Consider the following 20,464-nt stretch of genomic DNA (forward strand, 5'->3'; position numbering starts at 1 on the left):
ATATTTTGTATTGTAATGGGCCAAACACAATGTATTTCAAGATTAAAAGCCATTTTTCTAACCTGTCAAGACAAACGGGCCCTAAAACCCAAGCACGCCAAAGACCAGCAACTTACAGAAGCAAATTTTGGTTCGTTTGAACTGGGAACAACCTTTGTTTGGACTAGTGGACCCGTATCGACGAGATAAAGAACTTTTGTTTTCTGATCAATTCCAGATTCTGATCACACAGACAACCAGATGACAAACGAGTGCCAAACACTATGGTTCGACAATGTTAAAAAGTATTCCTAACCTTTTATGTATATCAACTTCCGTATATTTTCAATGTTTATGCGCTTTCCAAAGCATGCCTAGATCCAAATATTAACAAGCTAATAACTTAACCTCGTTAACTTAGCTCCAGTTCTTTTAGAAATCTTAGGATTGCCATGAAAATATAATTAGTGATTGTATAGGCATTGAAGATGACTTAATCAAAATCAATATCACATATACATTCGTTTTATGCTTTGTGCATGCAAAGTAACTAAGACCCCCCCTCTGTCTGCTACAAGATACAAACCCCAAGAATAGATGTCGTTTTAGAAGTATTTGCTATATGCTCACATGCTAGTCCATATCGAGTCATATGCGCGTCTCGCATTCTTCATCTCTTTCATTTACCAGCTTGCTAGACTTGTTTACATTTTCGGCACATTATTATATGGACTAAATTTATGATTAAGACGAGATAACCGAATATATGTCCTGTAAATATAATGTGATCGATAAGCCAAGTACAAGAGTTTTTGTAGTGTCTATTAAACCCGGTCTTTTGGTCCGATGCACGATGATCTCACCCATACACGTGTAAGGTTGTCTAGTTGGTAAAAAGGCAATTCCTAGCTTATCTGGGTGGCGACTCCATTTTTCAAAACCTTTTCAGATTCGAAGTCAGCAATAAGTCTGTGCGAGCGGCCTCCAAACCTTGCTCAGCTCACATTAGCGACTCCATTAAGGATGATCAAATTGTTTTTAAACATTAAGAACCAAAACATTTTCAATAGTGTTTTTAAAAATAGTTGCCATGGACACTACCACACAGTGGCAGATCCAAAAATTATATATGGTGAGTCCATATATAAATATATATATATATATATATATATATATATATATATATATATATATATGTTAAAAAATTAAAATATTATAGTTATATATTTATATTAATTAACCACTAAAGACAACAAAATATTTTATTATAATTGACATGAACCAATTTTTCATATTATAAAATGCTAAATAATTATATCGTTACTCACACTTCAAGTATATGTTTTTCAATACATGATATTAAATAATTTAAATTTTCAGCCATTTTCTAAAATCAGCCAAAATAATTTTTTTTTCTTAAAAAAATTGTATCTTTATATTATTATTAAACACTTTGAATAAGAATTAGTTCATATGTTAAGTCGGAAAATAGAAAAGCTGAAAATTTATTAATCAACTTCAAATGATTTTTTGTAATTAGTCAATATAATTCACCAATAAATATCTTCAACTAGAAATGTTATTAATATTCAATGATTTATAATCTTTAATTTGCATTACTAATATTCATTATCTATGTTAAAGGCATATTTGGTTAATTCAGAAAACTTGAAATTTTGATGGACATGAGCCACAATTTTATTTGGTAATTACATATACTAGCAATCTAGCACATAGTTGTTTTTTTTTTTGGTTTGGAAAAACAGGTGGGGTCCATGGACTCCACCCTTCTCCAAGTGCATCCGCCTCTACTACCACACTACTTGCGTCTTATCGATCAGACTTATTTACCAGACATATTTGCACCTACTACATTGCATTAGATATTTCTCTGCTCATCTTACTCTCTAGGAGTCCGTTATACCAGCCCCGATGCTCATAGCCAATTTTTGGTATTGAACTCCAATGCCCAGAGCATCTTATACGGAATAGCATCACTCACAATCCAGTACCTCAATCGCTTGCACTCTTGATTAAGAAGACCTATAAAAGGTATATTTTTCATTGGGGACCTTATATTTGCTACTACCAAAGCCCATCGACTCTGGCCACATGCATTCCAGTTTAGACACTTCCCTCTAAGGCAATACCCAATATAATGTTTGTATTTGAGGCATGATGTCAATATAAGAATTCTAAATCTATTTTCAAAATATCCATTTTCAATCTCAGTCTTAGGTCAGGCCTAACAAACTTTTCTCAAGTTTTTAAAAACCAGATTTTCAAAAACACCCTGTTAGGTCGGACCCAACTACTATATCCAATCAAGTGAAGTCCATTTACTTGCTCAGCCTCTAATATCTAGTCCATTCAAGTAAAGTCCATTTACTTGATCAGCTGCCAGGCTCAATTACATTCCAAATATTCTTTCAGGGGATGGACAAGTCCACCTTTTCTATGTTTGCACTCCTTCCAATTGAGGGGACAAACAATTCTTACATTTACTATGTCGCTTGTCTGTTTTAGGACTGCCAGAGAGAGCTTACATGTACATGTCGTCTGTAGCATTTTAGATGCGATAGTTCATACCAAAACTCCTAGGAATAAACCTCGCTCAGAACCGTGTGTGGAAGTAATAAGAATGGAAGGAACAACATGTCTCTGTGATATCAAATGTTCTATATGATACGTGCAATATGTTAACTAACCTTGCATATCATAAGCATGAGTATGCCATGCATCATATACTAACCCTTTGTAGATGCAGCCATCCCATTGACTACTCTATTAGGTACAACCAACATCCAACATGTCAAGCATCATTTAGTGGTTAGCCAGAGCCAAGCCATGGAAGCATCCAGAAGCTGAAACCGTGCACCAGACGAGGCGAGAAATGAGAGATCGATCCTACATTCTAGAGCCACCCAAAAAAGAGGCCAAAAGGCAGAAGTGTGAAAAAGGATCCTCAAATCCGACTACACCGGTGGATGATGAAGATCAAGCATTCTCAAAGACTAACAACACGGATTTTGAAAAGGAAGAGTATGAGCCTGTTTTCCAATTGGGAAAATCGATCGCTCATATTTTTAGAATTCTAATGGATAAGGGTCATATGGAACCATTATCATCAGAAGAATTCTGCGAGTACCACAAGAAAACCAGACACTCTACCGAGCAGTGCACAAGCTTGAAGCATGCTATCCAAGATTTAATAGGGAAAGGAAACAACAAAGTCCTTACAGAGACCATCATAGGAGATGTCGTTGTACAAGATGAATTAATGATTTTCAAAGCTGACATGATTACTGAATTAAGGGCTGAGATGGAAACCATCAAGCGAAAGATAAAGAATGACGTTACAAGTATGTTCAGAAATTTGAACAAAGATTATGGTACGTTAAGACCCCCCATGGATGCATGGTACACTGCCCAGAAAAAAAATCTAAAAAGATTTGAGTATGCAAAAGGTTCACGGCAGAATGTTCTTTAAATACAAAAAACCCATATCTGTCATATTTGAAGAATTAAGAGTCTTAGATTTAATGAGACCAATAGCGGTGAAGAGGGCGTCTAACTCAGATAGCTTGAACTTTGTTGCCAACGCATATTGCAAGCTACACCAAATTGAAGGGCATCATACGGATCATTGTATCACTCGCCAACATAAGATTTAAAGCCTGATTGACAACGGGATCATTGAAGACCTTTGAAGGAACAAGAGCGGTGACCCTACCCATTTTTGAGGCATTTGGAGACCTATTCTCCCGAACATTCTCATTTGTTCAAGTTTTCCAGTTTTTACATTTGAATATTTTTGAAAAATCTGTTAATGTGATGTACTTTAAGTTTAAGAGTTAATGATGAACCCTGATTTTGCTCATTTATGTGATGTCTTGTTTGATGGGCATGTTATTAGCAATCATCATGCATGCATATGTGATAGAGTCGAGCCATATAAAACTAGTTCATTAAATACCAGGTACAAGGAAACGATAAAATTGAAATCCATAGATACTTTTGTTTCAATAGGATCTACCCCTAAAAGGCGAGGGAGTGAAATTACACACAAATGAATTGTCTCAAAAAGGACAGTAAATGCTGAGAGAATCTACAAGAACCTCTTGGCTAAAAAAAGGTGGACAAGATATCCTAGAAAGCAAGAGGGCATCACTCAAATTTAAAGTAAAAAACGGTCGTCATACCTAAATATGAGCAAAAGAAAGCTTATTGCCGATTGTGAAAAGCACTTAAACGCCCAAACGACTATATTAGAGTGGAATAATCTAAGTAATGAGAGGAGGAGATCACTATAATCCTCCTAGGGATCATTAACTTGCTACAACATCGTGTGAAACCAAAAGAGAGAGAGGCAACTACTCAATCATGACAATCCGAAAGGACTCATTTGAAAGAAGAAGAATCTTAATTGTACCGGATATTCAACGAGCCAGTAAAAAAGATATTTTATCATGCATGCATGTTATGATTATTGACCAGCATATGTTCCTAGAAAGAATGGACAAATGACCAAAAATCTTAAAAGCATAATCCATGAGACAGTGGAATAAAAAAAATTCCAAAAATCAAAGTTTACAAAAACAAATTGATCCATTTTCCATTCGCGCTATGTAAATGTTGGAATGCACATAGACTATTTAGAAACAAACAGATGGGTCCCACCAGGGCCAAGCAGTATAATTCAAAACAAGCCAAGCAAGGTAGTCAAACTCTTCATTGAATCATCTAGTTCCCACCTAGAAAACTGAATGCTTCAATAAGGGGGGTAAACCAGAGTCCAGAAGCAAGCAGCATGGATAATTCCATTGGAAATGGAAAATAGGGAAAACTAGAGTCCAAATGCAAGCAACATGGCCAATTTCCATCAAAAATAAAAATTGGGCCAATTTCGTAAATTTACTGAATTAAATCTAGAGGCGTCACGCCGCTACCACCAGACAGTAGGGTGGAAACTCATTTCAAATGATATGACCTGTTATGGTCATTCATTTAAAATGATTTTAAAAGTATAATTGTGCTTAGACATGAGATATATGAGTATAAATGTCACGACATCGATAAGGAATGCATCACTACATATATATGAATACACGCATTAATAGAACATGCATCACTCATAGAGAAATAGGTTGTGGCAACTCTTTGGGGATGAGAGGTATCATCAACCTATGCACAATTATAAAGATGCTTAAATAAAAAGTTTTAAACTATTGTTTTGAAAATGCGCGCAAATGATGGAAAGGTTTTAAACATATTTGTTTTATTGTAAGTATACCTAGCCCAGTACTATGTAACAACATTAAATACTCGAGATCAAGTAGTAAGCGATTCTCGATAGGGCAACAGAAGCGTACAAGAAGGGAAGTTGGAGAACACGATTGGGACTACAAAAGTACACAGCTAGTTGTAGTTAAGCGAACTACAACTTGTGTAGGATCGAGATATACATCCGAGCTACGGTTAAGAATATCCTTAAACAAAGTGTCCAGGTCATTGTACCCTGAGACATTACTAGCAATTAGTAAAACCTGAGCTAAGGAAAACTCAAGGTAAGTAAAAGGGACACAATGTAAGGTATAATGGATGAAGAAGGTATATGGATAAGATGAGTTTTAGATGATGGTTGAAAGTTGACAGGGTATAAGGAAATCTTGATATCTTTTAATTGAACCGTGTGATCAGTTTAGTTTTGGAATATGATATTCCTAAGATAGGTACCTAGAGGTTAATCGTTGCGATCGTCGAGCGAAGAATCAGATGACGACTGTTTTCGAAGGTAACAGTGGGAAACTTGCGTAAACCTTGGCTGTAAGCCAAAAGTGCAAGTGATGAAAATATGAAGGATATAGTTTAATTAACTAAGGATTGTGAATGTAAGCTCCATATTATGTGTATGAAATTGAAAGATGTTATGAAACAATGGTTTCACATTCGAAAGAAATTTCGACGACCGGGCCTTGTAACTGTAAAGTCTTGGCTGGCAGGTGCGAAATATACATGTAAAGTACATGTATTTGAAAGTCGAGATAGAAAAGTGTAAAGTATGGCCGACCAAAAGTTGAAAATAAGAAATATATGTTTTATTTTGATATGAAATATTTTGAAAACGGAGCGAGAAATTGATAGTCAGTTAATTAAGTACAGTAACGGCTATAAGGCTTACAAAAGTAGTAATCACATAAGAAGAGTAAGTCACCTCGGGAGTAAAGGTGCAACAATGGTCAAGGATATGGACGTTAAAGTATAAGATCAAAAACCTCAAAACCAAGAGATGTGATCAATATAGACAATGGGCATGGCAATGTGAACTCGCAATATGCGAACGCATAGGCCCCAAAGAAGGACATAAGTATAGATCGACGATGCTTAGAAAAGAAAACGAAGGAAATAATCGCTAATGCTGGAAAGCCATGTAGACATCAAAAGATGTAACGGGATAGAGAAAAGAGACTCAACGAGACGTTGAGCTACAGTACAACTGTACAAGGATGTTATCCAATAAGAACTTGAAGTAAGACGCCTATAGAAAGGCAATTAAATATAAAGAAGTATGAGGATTTATATGAGCCTAAGATAGACGAAAGATATAAAGAGATCGACTAAGATAGTCGACATAGAGGAGGGTTAACAACCTAAGTATATGGAACAACAAGCGATAAAGGTAATCGAAGAAAGGTAACGAGAGCGTTACTTGGAAAGTAACCAGAAGAGTCAACGTCTGGGTAGTCATAAGACCCATAGAAACGAGAAAGATAAAGTTGGCGCAAGTATAAGACCAACCTAGTGATGAACAGGATGTCAGAAAGAATGTGATAGATGGGTGCGCACGCGACCAAGAGTGCAAACCGTCAGCAAGTTCCAAAAGAACAACCTTCAACCTTATGTCTAGAATAAGGTTGGAGATATTGGAATAAGAAGTGTAGAATGATCAAAAGTTGTAATGAGACGAGGAAAATGATTTCATTGGACACTGGTAAAAGATACTACCAGTCCAATGTAAGACAGTCCAAATTAAAGGATCAAGGACTAAGGTATATCATGGAAAAGGCTCGACATATATCTAGTGATGCCAAGTAGGCATTCAACTTCATGTGATTCAAGAAACCATGAAGTATATAACTAGTAATGAAGGAAAAGACATTCTTAACTACCATAAGATATGGGTAAGGCTATTGGATGAAAAGTCGTATAAGCCTAAATTATAAAGACAACAATTAAGAAGTGAATGATCAGAGTGTCGCAGTGGAAGCGAAGGAGCAAAAGGCAATCACATATGTGACTGAATACGAGGAAGAAAAGAAACGTCAAGGAAGAGGACGTCGGACTTCGATAGACTCGAAATTCCCAAGGAGCAAGGATGGAATAAGAGTCCATTAAGAACTAAGTACAACCTAATGACTAAGAGTTAGGACTGAGGTTAAGGTCTCAAGTGATAATCGAAAAGAGATCGATAGAACTATTATGGAATAATAGTTCATCATGTATGTTAAAATAAGTAAGAGGAAAGACTATATAAGACAAGGAAAAACTTAAGTTGAGGATAAGAAACATGTGTTAAATAATAACACATCACGAGATAAGAATCTACGGCAGAATGAGCCTCGAGATAAGGCAAAGAACTAACCTTATACTCGATAAGAAGGGATAAATACAGATGACTACTTAAAGACATAAATAAGATGTCGAAAGAAGTTTGACTCTAAACAGAAGTTGTAGATAAGAAGATGATGTATAAGAATATGGAATGTAATTTAGATAAGGACTATCTGAATGCTTAGTTCATAGACTCAAAGAATAGTCTATGCAAGCGGTTAATGATAGCCCCAGGAAACGACTTCTGGGCCAATTTTTGACGCTTTCGGGTTTCAATCTCAACCCGAAGTTGAAATGGACATAATAAAGGATATTGTGAACTATACGAATACTAATTGTGTATGGCAAACAAATGCTTTAGAATAAGCAAGTGGACAGCTAAAGTGAGCTATAGAGACAACTTTTGGACCAAGTTTAATAAAACTTGAAATGTATAAGACAAGTTTATGCCTAAAGTTAGTAAGTATAAGTTAAAGTTGGTAATCAAAGGTGGTATCTATCAACAAGAAAGGTTCAAAGTTGAAAATCAAAGTTTGTAGGAAGGGTCATATCAACCCTTATGGCATTAAGGAACAAACGATGAATGAAGAAAGTACCAATGCTAAGAAGTGAAAGGAAACGAGCCTATTAAGTCCAGAAGTTAGTAGACGACGGGATTAGAATCCCAAAACGACAACAGATGTTATCCCACCATTACAAGAATCGCATATGGAGCAGCGAAGCGCAAACTAGGAAAGTTCACAAAAAGATTGGTCATCTCTTTTACAACAGAGATATGATTGAATAAGCGACAAAAGAACATAAGAGTAAGACTAACTATCTTTAAAAAGATGTTAGCAACTATCGTAGGACAAAATGAAAGACACGATAACAAAGACAGTTATCCAAGATTGCCAACAATACAAGATAAGAGATACCCCTAGGAAGGGTGCATATGATTCAACATGCCAACTATTAAACAACTTATTAAAAACAAAAACCTCGTTTGAACCTCGCCCTTAACTTTAAGGCTATGCCATCCTAAGGTGTAGATCAATTTGACATAAAAGGGGATGACGTTATTCCCAAGGTATGTTGGTCCATACCAGATAGTAGACGTATAGATGGAGATTGGAAGTTGTAATTCGACTTCTCTTCTGTGAATTAACCACAGACAATAGAATTAACCAAAGAGAGGATATACGAAGAAATGATAGTAAAGGTCGTAGATACGCAGTCAAACCAAAGAGATTCAGACGATGAGAATCTTCTGGACAAAGGACCACTCTAGTAAGGAGGGTGTACATGAAAAGTAAAAGTGAGTATGTGACCGAGATACTCCTATCAGTTTATTCCGAGTAAGTGGAAAAAGTTGAATTCGAGGTCGAATTCATTATAAGGAGGGGTGATTGTAACGATCCATACATTGTTAAAATACAGTTAATATACTAGGACGTGTCACATGTCCGAAATTATAGATTTTAGAACGAGAAGATCGGAAATGAAAATCGAGCTAAGAAATATAACCGGGAAAAGTTTATTAAGTGTATTCGTCGGAGCAATTATTAGTGGGACTAAGTAAAGACTAAGAAAATTAATATAAAATAAAGGTATAAGTCCCGAGCTAATGATTTTCAGGCCAGTGTTCGTGAAATTTTAATAAGAATTTATCGGAAAAGGAATTTCGAAATGATTTGAAAATTAAGCACGACGGTTAATTTGAAATTTGAGCTTAAGTGAAAATTAACCATTTTAGCCAAAGTGAGTTTTTAGCCACTTCGAGTCAAAGTGGCACTTTAGCCATTAACTTAAGGAAATGAGAGAATGATATTTCATTTTCCTTAAGCCTAAGAAAAAGCTCTCATTTCTCTCCAAAAGGCCAAAATGGCCGAACCCTTGATCCTCTTCACCATCACCATGAATCCTTCTCCTATCTTCATGATTTTGAAAGCAAATCATCACAATTCAAGAGGAAACCAAGGTAAGGTGTCTAATTAAGGATTTCTATGAATTTGGATGAATTGGTTGATATAAATTCTAGGGTTCTAAGTCTTAAATCGGGGTTTTTGTGAATTGGATTACGTGTTGTCTTTATAAACTGGATTCATGGATTTTGATGATGAATAGGAGCAAAGAATCATTCGGCCATGAGACATCACCAAGGTAAGATGAAATCTGAAATTTATGATTTTAAGTTGGTAAAATTGAATGGGTCTTATGGTTGTGAATTCGGCAATATCATGAGGATTAAGTGTTTGATGAATTGCCTAAGTGAATTATAGATTATGTGTGGTGTTGTGTATTGATGAAATGATGGCATGTTAGGTTGATGTTAGGTTTGGCCATGGAGCCATAAAGTCAAAATAAAATGCCAATGATGTTTTGATGCTTGGGTATAAACATTTAGGGCTTAATTGTAGTAAATTTGGAGTAGTTAAGATTGAATGAAGTTTGAATGAAAAGTGAGGTGATGTGTTCGGCCAAATTGTGCAATTCATGTTTAGATGTTTCAAATGGTATTAAGACATGAATTCTAAGTGTTAATGATGAAGTATAGGGGCTAAAGCATATAAGTTTGAAGATGTGAGTTCAATAGGTAAGTCTCGATGAGTTATAAGTTACGAGTCGAGATTACAAAAATAGTTTGACGATATTGCAGAAAATAGCGCTGCAGAATAGCCATGTTGCGAAGGCAATATCTCGAGTTATATAACTCTGAATTAAGTTCCGTTTGTTGGTACGGAAACTTAAGAGTGTTATCTAAAACTGTCCAGGTTTAAGTTTCTGAAAATGCAGCCTCTAAGTGGCTTGAATAAATCAGAATATTATGTCGCGCGTAACAGCTCTACAATTTTAGGACAGAACAAAGGATTAATTTCCGGGCTAATTTCCGACACCTTCGGGTGCTAAGTTAAGTCTGAGACCTAAACGGATATTATATATGACATTCCCAACTTTAAGAATGTCAAGTTTGTTTAAGGGTCGGACTATGTAGATAAGCGTAGATGGAAAGGTGTCTGGTTAGCGCGATAACATAAAAGGGTTATATGTGTGTGATTAATTCTCGAGTCTAGCATGTCTATTAAATTAGAATCTTACTCGAGATCTATTTGATAAATGTCCTAGGTTCGGTAAGACGACTTATTAGTGGACAAGGAGCTCGGGAAGCTTGACATGCGTTTTTATAAATTGAAGACTTTGGATAGCAAGCAGTGAGTTTGTTATGTGGAATGTTTACATTTGAAGTATTTAAATTGCATCTGTTTACATGCAACTGTTTTATACGCAATACATGACATTGTTTATAAGCACGTACCTGCTTTGAAATGAATAACATCATTTCTAAAGTGAATTGCCTTGATTGACATACATACATTGTTGTGGCATGAACCTGATATTGAACCGATGAAACCAATTATAACACACTAACTAAACATAGTTTCGAATAAAGTATAAAGTCATACACAAACTCCCTTAAGTAAAGACTGATGCTAGTTGAACTTGGTGGAGAAGATCTCGAGACTGCATCAGGAAATGATTAATGCTAGTTGAACTCAATGGAGAAGATCTCGAGACTGCATTAATCAAGATACAAGGTTAACTCGGTAGAGCCATCTCGGGACCTGTATCTCCCCAGTTAACTCGGTCGAGTTATCTCGGGACTGGGACTAATAACTAAGTTTTGAAATGACAAAGGTGGTATGAATATATATGGAATAAGAAACTTAGGGAGTCGAAACATAGTGAACATAGGGGTTTCATCTGATTCTGTAAGTGGTTACTTGTGAATGAATGTGTAAAGTAGATACTCATTTGTAAACTAACGAACTCACTCAGTGACGACTGACCCCCAAACAGTGTATGTTGCAGGTGCTGAGTCTTTGACAAAACGGACTTCTACCCTTGTTCCAGAAGTCCGTATATACAGGAAGAGGAGTCACTCAGTAGTGTTGCAGAAGTCGAGTCCTAATCTTGATGATATGGATAGTCTGTCAAACGGTTTCAAAAACTGTTGTGCAAACTCAAATATATTATGTATGTATTTTCATAGTTTATAAAATTATGTTTTAACCGTTTGAATAATCCACCAATTTCCTATGAATGGAATTGGTTATGATTATGATTTGTATAAGGTGATATAACGGGTTTTGCTAGAAAGGAAGATATCGCAATGTAAAACACAGGTTCCCATGTATTGTTAAAGAAATTTAAAATGATGTTTGTATTTGTCAAGTTTGAAAAGTTTTCAGAAAACATTTTGTGATGGTTTTGCGAAATAAAATAAAATTATACTCGTTTTTAAGGCTTGCTACGGGTTTCGGAACTATCATTCCATTTTCTAGCGCCGTTCGCGGCTCGAGATTTTGGGTCGTGACAGAATCGGTAACATTTGTGCCTTTAATAGGAAATAATTTCTTTAGTATAACTTAATAAGTAAGTGAGCATAAAAACTCGATACAGTCAACACTAGCGATGCTGATGAGGTTGTTTGAATAGAAAAGATAGTAATAGCTTAAGAAGAAGTAGTTACCGAGGAAGAAGAAGATGAAGACTAATAGAACTGATTATTCCTTTGAACCTTGGTTATTAAACCTTTATTAAGCTATGATACCATGTGACAATTTGTATTTGATATAAAACAAAGGATCAATATATAGTTAAACTAGAGTTGTTGTATGGAAATACATGAACTTGAGTTATATAAATATTAGGAGTTATAAGGAAATTTTCAACCCAATTTTAAAATAGAATGTGACCTCTACATTATAAAATATATTAACTTCAGTCCGACTCCATAAATGTATTACAGTTTTAGACTTTCTACTCTGCATGTAAAAGTTTCACGATTCACATCTCTATAAGGATTAATTTGCACTTTTTGACTTATAAATTACTTATTTAACTCATTAGTATTAACATTTATTAAGCTCTAATTAATCTCTCATTATATCTTTAATTTAATTGTCTATATATTTAAAATTAAATTTTTTGAAAACACCGATTACTTTTTGAGTTTACAAACAAATTTTGAAAAGATAAATTTATTATTAATATTTGCATTAAATTAAGTGATAAGTAAGATGGAAGGAATAATAACGTTCACAATGACTCGTTACTTTTTTACTCACCATAATCCATAATATTTATCGCAATCAGAAAAAAAAATTATCCATAATATATGTTACTTTAAAATATTAAAAAACAATTATTGCTAATTTTTCGAGTTTATCCCTATTAATTTATTGAAATAGTACAATAACGCAAATAAAAATGTAATCATAAATGTCAACAAGTTTTAAATATGGTTAATTTAGTAAAAGTGTTTATAAATTAAAATATGATAATTTTCTTTTTATTTTTGTGTCAAAGACAAATGAGACAAATATTATGAACTGGAGGAGGGAGTAACTATTAGTGGTCTTTTGAGAAATACCCATAAAGTAGCAAAATTATCTCAAAATACCGATTGGCCATATTTATTACAATAATACAGTTTTCCGAGTAAAAAATGAAAAATACGTTTTTAGTTGCAAAAATATGATTTTCAAAATATTCTTAATTTAATTTTACTATTAGTTTAACTGAAAAGATAAGTTTAATATTAGTTTATTTAAAAATAGTTAAATTTTGAATAGTAAAATAAAAGTAAATTATTGCTTAGTTTACTAAAAGTATAATTGTGGGCGGCGCGAGGTTAGGGGGCCGCTCGCCCAAAACTTATGGCTGACTTCTCGATCTGGAAATAATTTGGAAAATGGAGCCGCCTCCTAATTCAATTAGGAAATGCCTTTTAACCGACTAGATAGCCTTACTCGCCTCCGGTAAGACTATCGTGCATCAGACCAAAGACTAGAGTTCGTGGACCTCCCCAAGACTCTTGTTCTTGCTTTATCTGTTACCGGCTTTATTTACTGAACATATTCGTTTTATATCTCATCTCAACAATATATTCAGTTCACAGGATATGAAAACTGTAAATAAACATCTATGGAAGCAGTAAACATGTTTGACGCGCATATGACTCGATCTGGACTAGCATTTGAGGCAAGTAGCTGGAACTCCTAAACATACATCTAACCTTAGAGGTTTCTATCAAATAGCATAAGTATGACTGATCTGGATAGATTACATGCACAAAGCCTAAAAACCGGATGTATAAGTCTGATTAATTAATTTTATTAGGCGAGTCTTGAAAAGCCTATACAATCGTTTATTACGTTTTCGTGGTAGTCCGATGATGTCTAAGTGATGCCTGGATTTGCATTAATAGGCCAATTTTAGGTGATTATTCCTTTAACCGGTTGTTATTGGATTTGGAAAGCATTAAACATATGAGGCATGCTCAGGGGCAGTTGGATATACATACAAGGTTAGAGATACTTTTTAACCTCGTTGACTTTTGAGTGCCTGGAACTCTCGCTGGTTTTGACCATCGGTCTGGTCAGAATGGGCTCTCGGTCAAATCAAAAGAGTTGTGCATCTTGTCGATTCGGTTTTACTGGTTTGATCCGGAGTCGATTCCGAATTTGGGTTAGCCCGAAATCGGCTCTAGAAGCTGCTGGTTTGCTCGGCCTCGGGCTCGCGGGCCCGGTTTATTCACTATGTTACATATTTGGACTTATGAGTCCGTTTTACATCGGGTCTGGCACGTCACAATACACAATATGATTCTACACTAAAATTATATACGTCTGGGTTCAAACTGAGCCTGATTTGGAGTCCGGATGACCCTGAAAACACGTTTTGAAGTTCGGATCGAAGTCTGGAAGATCTGAGAGCGAATCTGGGGAGCTGGAGAAGGAGGAGCATGGCGCCGTCAGGATGATGTGGTAACGCCGTCAGTTTATTGTGGCAGCGCCGTCGGTTACAGCGGCAGCTCGTCGACAGTTTTAGAGGTCGTTTTGTTTTACTTCGTTCTCACTCGTTTCAAGTCCGTTTCTCATGCAAATATAGTCAAAACCGCATAAAATCGAACAAGGAATCCAAATATGGCATAATAGAAGTGTTTAAAGCTCATTTAGACAAATTTATTTTCTGGACAACAACTCGAAAATAAGTTTTTTCATGGCAAAAAACGCTTAAAAAACCTATAAACATGCATTCCAAGGCACATAATCGAGTGTTTTCTGGGTTTGAACATTAAAAACAACTAATTATAGTGTATTAACATGCTTTTCATCAAATTTTATGGCGATTTGGCAATAATGATTAAGCTAATTATGGAAATTTTATGGCTGAAATTAACACATAAGCTAACATACACCCTAAAACACACAATCATAGTAGTTATGATATTTATGGCATATAATTTAATGGCAAAATAAAAGGAATAATATTGAGGGTCATCAGAATTACCGGTCTGAGTCCTTGACTTGTTTGCTGGCGAAGTGGATGCGGAATCCAACTTCGAATCTATGTGAATGTTGCGTTCTTGGAGAATTAACATGTATTTAGTGTTTTCATGATTGGATTTTAGTGTGAGGGTGTTTGGTGGCCGAATTTTACTATCTGAGAGTTTGTGTGCCGCCTCTAGTCAGGCTGGCTTAAAGCTGTATTTATAGTGGTTAGGGGTGATCTAGGGTTTCCTATAATCTTCTAGAATATTCTAGAATATTCTAGGGTGAAAGTGTGTGAAGTTATAAGCCTTTTGGTATTAGGATTAGTTAAAAACTCTAATTTTTTAGTTAAATTCATATTAAGAACTGGTAGCTAAGTAAAAGATTGCTAAAAGTGCGTTTGGTGCCTGAAAGTGTTAAAAATTAAAGGTTTCTTGGGCCATATAGGTTTGGTCATGGCCAATTTCAGTTCGTCAAACTTGTAAATTGATCCATAAACTTTTAAGATATGGCAATTAGTCTAATTTCTAGATTTAGATTAAAATTTATTTGGATTTTTATGGGCTATTTACGCCTAGTTACGTTTTAATCTCCAAGTTTGCAATTGTGCACAGATTACGCCTGCTTAGATTCCAGTAAGCAAATCAAAAGCTCGTCACCTGGACGAGTTTCTCAGGAAATCATCATTGGACGCTTCAATTCCTTATCACTTTTTGCATGTCCGAAAAATAGGTGTCTACAATAATAAAACGTGTACAAAAATTAATTTCAATTTTTTTACTTTTAATTTACTAAAAAAAATAAGTTTATTATTAGTTTATAAAAAATAAAATCAACTATTTAGATTTACCGTCGGTTTACCACGTCTCTTTATTTTTTTCAAGATCTGCAAATATGGATTGATATGTCAATTAAAACTTTTATCAAAAACCTTATATTTATTATCTTGGACGTCAAACATTCAAAATAGAAAATACCAAAACCCATATTTGTCAGCAATTATAAGAAATCAGTAATGTCATTGACCAAAAACAAGAAACAACCATGAACCAAAATTCAAAATTCATTAATCCAAGAGTCTAAAAATATCAAAAGATTCAAATCGAGCTGGGTATATACCATTTTGCAAATTAACGGCTCCTAATCACATGGACAACATAAAAAAAATGTGTTGATCACGCACATGGACAACATAAAAAAATATGTTGATCACGCCAGCGGTGAAGACATCGACGGTGACGACATCTCCCACGATTTTTTGGCTGAGAAATGCGGTAGTAATGTTAAGTAGCATTTGACAGAGATTTAGATGAAGAAAAGAATATTGATAATAGAGTTTAAGGAGAATATGCAGGGGGGTATAATTTTGCAATTAGAAACCATATTTTTACCATCAATTCATCTTCTCTTGTCAAAGTGAAACATGCAAAAATATATTTGCAATTTTTCGCCACGGCAGTAAAGATGAGCATATTTAGATGTTTTATGGTGTCGAGTCTAATTTTTTTTGCAACTATTACTAGATACTTATATAACACCATATCACTTTATCTTTTATAGACTCAATTTTATTTTGAAGTTGCTTTAGATTTTTTTTCAAAAGTTAAAACTTTCATTAATGAGAATAAAAATTACGTAAATGAGTGGTTATTCAACAAATTAAAAGAACTATTCTAAAATAATGATAAGACCCTAATCAATTAGAGCTCTTTTATTGTTTAAATCATTTTCATCGATTAGAGCTTTAATCGATAAAATAACTATTATAAACTACTTTCATTGTTTAAATTATTTTCTCTCACCTTTCTAAAACCAAAAAACTCTTTTTCTTTTTCATTTTTTTTAAAGGCGGGAGAAAATGATTTAAACAATAAAAGTAGTTTAGAATAGTTCTTTCATCGATTACAGCTTTTTTTTTATCTTTTTTAAAGAGTTTTTTGGTTTTAAAGAGTAGAGAGAGCACTATTTTTAGAGAGAGACGGAAAGCTTGTTGTAGTTGAAAACTCACATTCTTGTTGCTTCAGATCTAAACAATAGAGATTCTCATGACATCTATTTATTATTTCACGAATAAAGATTGAGAGTCAAAATAGTGTTGAAGGAAAACAAAGGTTTGACAAAAAGAAAATAAAAAAAAATAGAAATTGAAGAGCAAGTGCGGCAAATAGGCAATGGTTGCTTCATCAATTGGTAGCATGTGGGCTTGGAAGTATATTAACCATCATTTAAGCAACCGTACCCCACTTTGATTTAGGGAATTTCCTTTAGCAAACTTACAAAATCACACGCTTTTAACCCTCACATGGCCCTTCTTCTCCTCCTCTTTTTGCTTTAGCAGTAAATTCTAGATTTAATATTTTAAAAAATTCTGACTTTTTATTTCTTTTTCATTTCTATCCGACGTTGAAAATTTATTAATTTTATTTTATTTTATATTTTTTATTTCAATTATACTCTAAGAAATAAAATTGACATTTATTTATTTGATACAAATTTAATAAAAAATTTCAAAAATGGTTAATTTAATATAAAAAATTAATGCAATATAAAAAAATTATTTTAGAGAATTTTTGCCAAATAAAAAAATCAATTTTATGTTGTAAGGTATAATTAAAATGAAAAAAATGCAAAATAAGATAAAAATCACTGATTTTCAACGTTAAAATAGGATTGAAAAAAGGATGAAAGGTCAGAGATTTTTAAGATATTAAGTTTAAATTGTATTATTATTTTAAACAAATTTTTATTGTTATGACCACTTTATGGTCCCCTCAACTGTTTTAGTGTTAGTTGCAAATAGTCATAAAGTTTTCCAGTTTCTATAAATTCCCCTTCTCCCCTACTCACTTTTCCTCACATTTCCTCTTCTTTCCAACCTTTACTCTCTTCTTTTCCCAAGCTCCAATCTTTAGGTAATCATCTTGTCTCTCTTCCCTCACATTTTTTAAATCTACTCATTTTAAGGAATATCTTTGAAAAAAATGTCCAAGATTTGAGCTTTAGTAAGAAATGTTCTAATTGCATGGCTTTTGTTTTGCAGGAAAATGGCTCTTGTTGGGTTTTTCTTGGTGGGTTTTCTGGCAATGGTGTCCTCTGTCAGCTGCTACGGTGGCGGTGGCGGTGGGTGGGTTGGTGCTCATGCTACCTTCTACGGCGGTGGTGATGCTTCAGGCACAATGGGTATGCACATTTTGAGTAAAGATTGCGTCTTTTTTAAATTTGAGTATATTTTAGAGGTTCCCATCTGACTAATTTTGGGTTGCAGGTGGGGCTTGTGGTTATGGTAACCTGTATAGCCAGGGGTATGGAACAAACACTGCAGCTTTGAGCACAGCCATGTTCAACAGTGGGCTGAGTTGTGGATCTTGCTATGAAATTAAGTGCGTTGGTGACCCAAAATGGTGCTTGCCTGGCTCCATTGTGGTCACAGCCACCAATTTTTGCCCTCCAAACAATGCCTTACCTAATAATGCAGGAGGCTGGTGTAACCCTCCCATGCACCATTTTGACCTCTCTCAGCCTGTATTCCAGCACATTGCTCAATACAGAGCTGGAATTGTCCCTGTTTCCTACAGAAGGTATAAACTCAGTTTCTTCAACTGGTTAATTGGAGGAATTTTATAAAATTAGGGGTAAAATAGTAATTTAGTTGTGTGTGGGTTTTTGTAGGGTGGCCTGCAGGAGAAGGGGAGGCATAAGGTTCACAATCAACGGTCATTCCTACTTCAACTTAGTGTTGATCACCAACGTGGGTGGTGCGGGTGACGTTCATTCTGTAGCAGTCAAAGGGTCGAGAACTGGCTGGCAAGCAATGTCAAGGAACTGGGGGCAAAATTGGCAGAGCAACGCTTATCTTAATGGCCAAAGCCTTTCATTTAAGGTCACTACCAGCGACGGCCGTAGTGTGGTGTCCTCTAATGTTGCTCCTGCTAGATGGTCCTTTGGCCAAACTTTCTCCGGTGCCCAGTTCCGCTAAATTACCTTCCTGCCCTTAAAATCAAAGGCAGTACAAGTAGTTTAGGGCTTTTTTACTTAAATACTACTATAACAGTATTATCAAAAGAAGTAGTAGTAGGGTATATATACTGTGTGTCTAAAAAGTCAGTAAAAATGAGTATTAGGGCTTATTTTAAATAGCCCTTATTCTCATAAGTGTGACTTTTTGGTGTTTTCGGTAATTTTTGCTTCTGCTTGTTATTGGAAAAGGGCAGAAGATGGCAGAGGTGGACTCTAACCACCCGCCACTAGTATTTGAAGAGTAGTGGTTGCTTCTCTTTTTGCATTTTACGGTTAATGTAATCAACTTTGGCTGATTATTACTATGCCCTTAGTTGTTATGTTTGAAGTCTATTATCTTGAGTGTAAATCTCTAATTTTCTAGTATTAATGAAAATTAAGTGATGGTTAGTATTTATTTTGTTATACATGTATGCTTGTTCAATTTTATTAGTATAATATAACCAATAAGTTATAATTCAAATGTTATAAGCGCCGGAATTGTTAGGTTGTCAGTTCAAATTCTCCATAAGCGTTTCTTTTCGCTAATTTGCAAATCATGCCCAAGAAAACTTGTAAATGAGCGACTCGGTTGCCATTTTTTATAGCAAGAGCATGAGCTCAACAAAAATTAACACTATTAAAGATTCTTGACAATTGCTATAACCAAAAATAATCAGTTGTACTTTAGTTGAGAGTTGAATTGTAATAAAAATTGCAATCGACGTGGCTTTGGTTGTCTGTTAGTATCCAGGTCTTTTTCTGTGCAGATTGCATCCAACATTCATATCTTCAGAGTATCTGAGATTGTAAAAGTCTGTTGTTATTCACCTTCTCATTATATTTTAATGTTATTCTCTAATTTAAAAAGAAATATCTTATGAGAATCTGACCCATACTCTCATCTCTTATTCACCCCTCACTTCAAATTCAATTGCAGTCACTGATCAAAAGAAAATATTGTATCAAATTGGTGGTCCAATGATTCACCAACATGATAATAGATTATGGTTAACTTTTCTTTTCATTTTCATATATTTTCAAATTATGTTCCTTATTTATCCTGTTTCAACTATTTTAAACCCTTTTAGCCTTTGAAAAAAAAACTAGTTTTAATTTCACTTGAATTTCTATAAAATATTCGTTATAACTTTTTCTCTTTGAAGCCGTGGTAATTGTTTTCCTCGGATTGATATTCCCTCATGTTTAACATGAAGGGCCATGTTCGTTGAATTTACATCATTTATTACAAAATAAATAGTGTAAATTAAAAAAAGTTCAATTTTAGTTGAATTAATTTACACCAATTTTTTCGATGAATTAATTTACATCATTTATCTTATAATATACAGTGTAGATCAATGAACATGACCCCTCATATTCAAATGAACATGACGAAACCCGTTTTCTTCTCTATTTTTAGGTAAACTTTCAAAAAAAAATATAGTATAACATTTATATATGTTATAATTTATGCTTATATTCTTAAAACAATTATATAATGAACTTAAAAGTAAAATTTTAAAAAGGTGATATAAATCACCAAAATATAACATTAGATA

At 34.4% G+C, this 20,464-nt stretch overlaps 1 protein-coding gene across 1 annotated transcript; it reads left to right on the plus strand.

The window, feature by feature from the left end:
* Positions 1-17,711: 17,711 nt before the first annotated feature.
* LOC126688295 (expansin-A1) lies at positions 17,712-19,320 on the plus strand. The gene is made up of 4 exons (XM_050382942.2): positions 17,712-17,818; positions 17,947-18,086; positions 18,172-18,484; positions 18,576-19,320. The coding sequence occupies exons 2-4, from the start codon at positions 17,951-17,953 to the stop codon at positions 18,880-18,882; spliced, it is 756 nt and encodes a 251-aa protein (XP_050238899.1). The 5' UTR covers positions 17,712-17,818; positions 17,947-17,950; the 3' UTR covers positions 18,883-19,320.
* The last annotated feature ends 1,144 nt before the right edge of the window (positions 19,321-20,464 follow it).

Source organism: Mercurialis annua, linkage group LG6 (genome assembly GCF_937616625.2).
Source record: "Mercurialis annua linkage group LG6, ddMerAnnu1.2, whole genome shotgun sequence".
Classification (NCBI taxonomy): domain Eukaryota; kingdom Viridiplantae; phylum Streptophyta; class Magnoliopsida; order Malpighiales; family Euphorbiaceae; genus Mercurialis; species Mercurialis annua.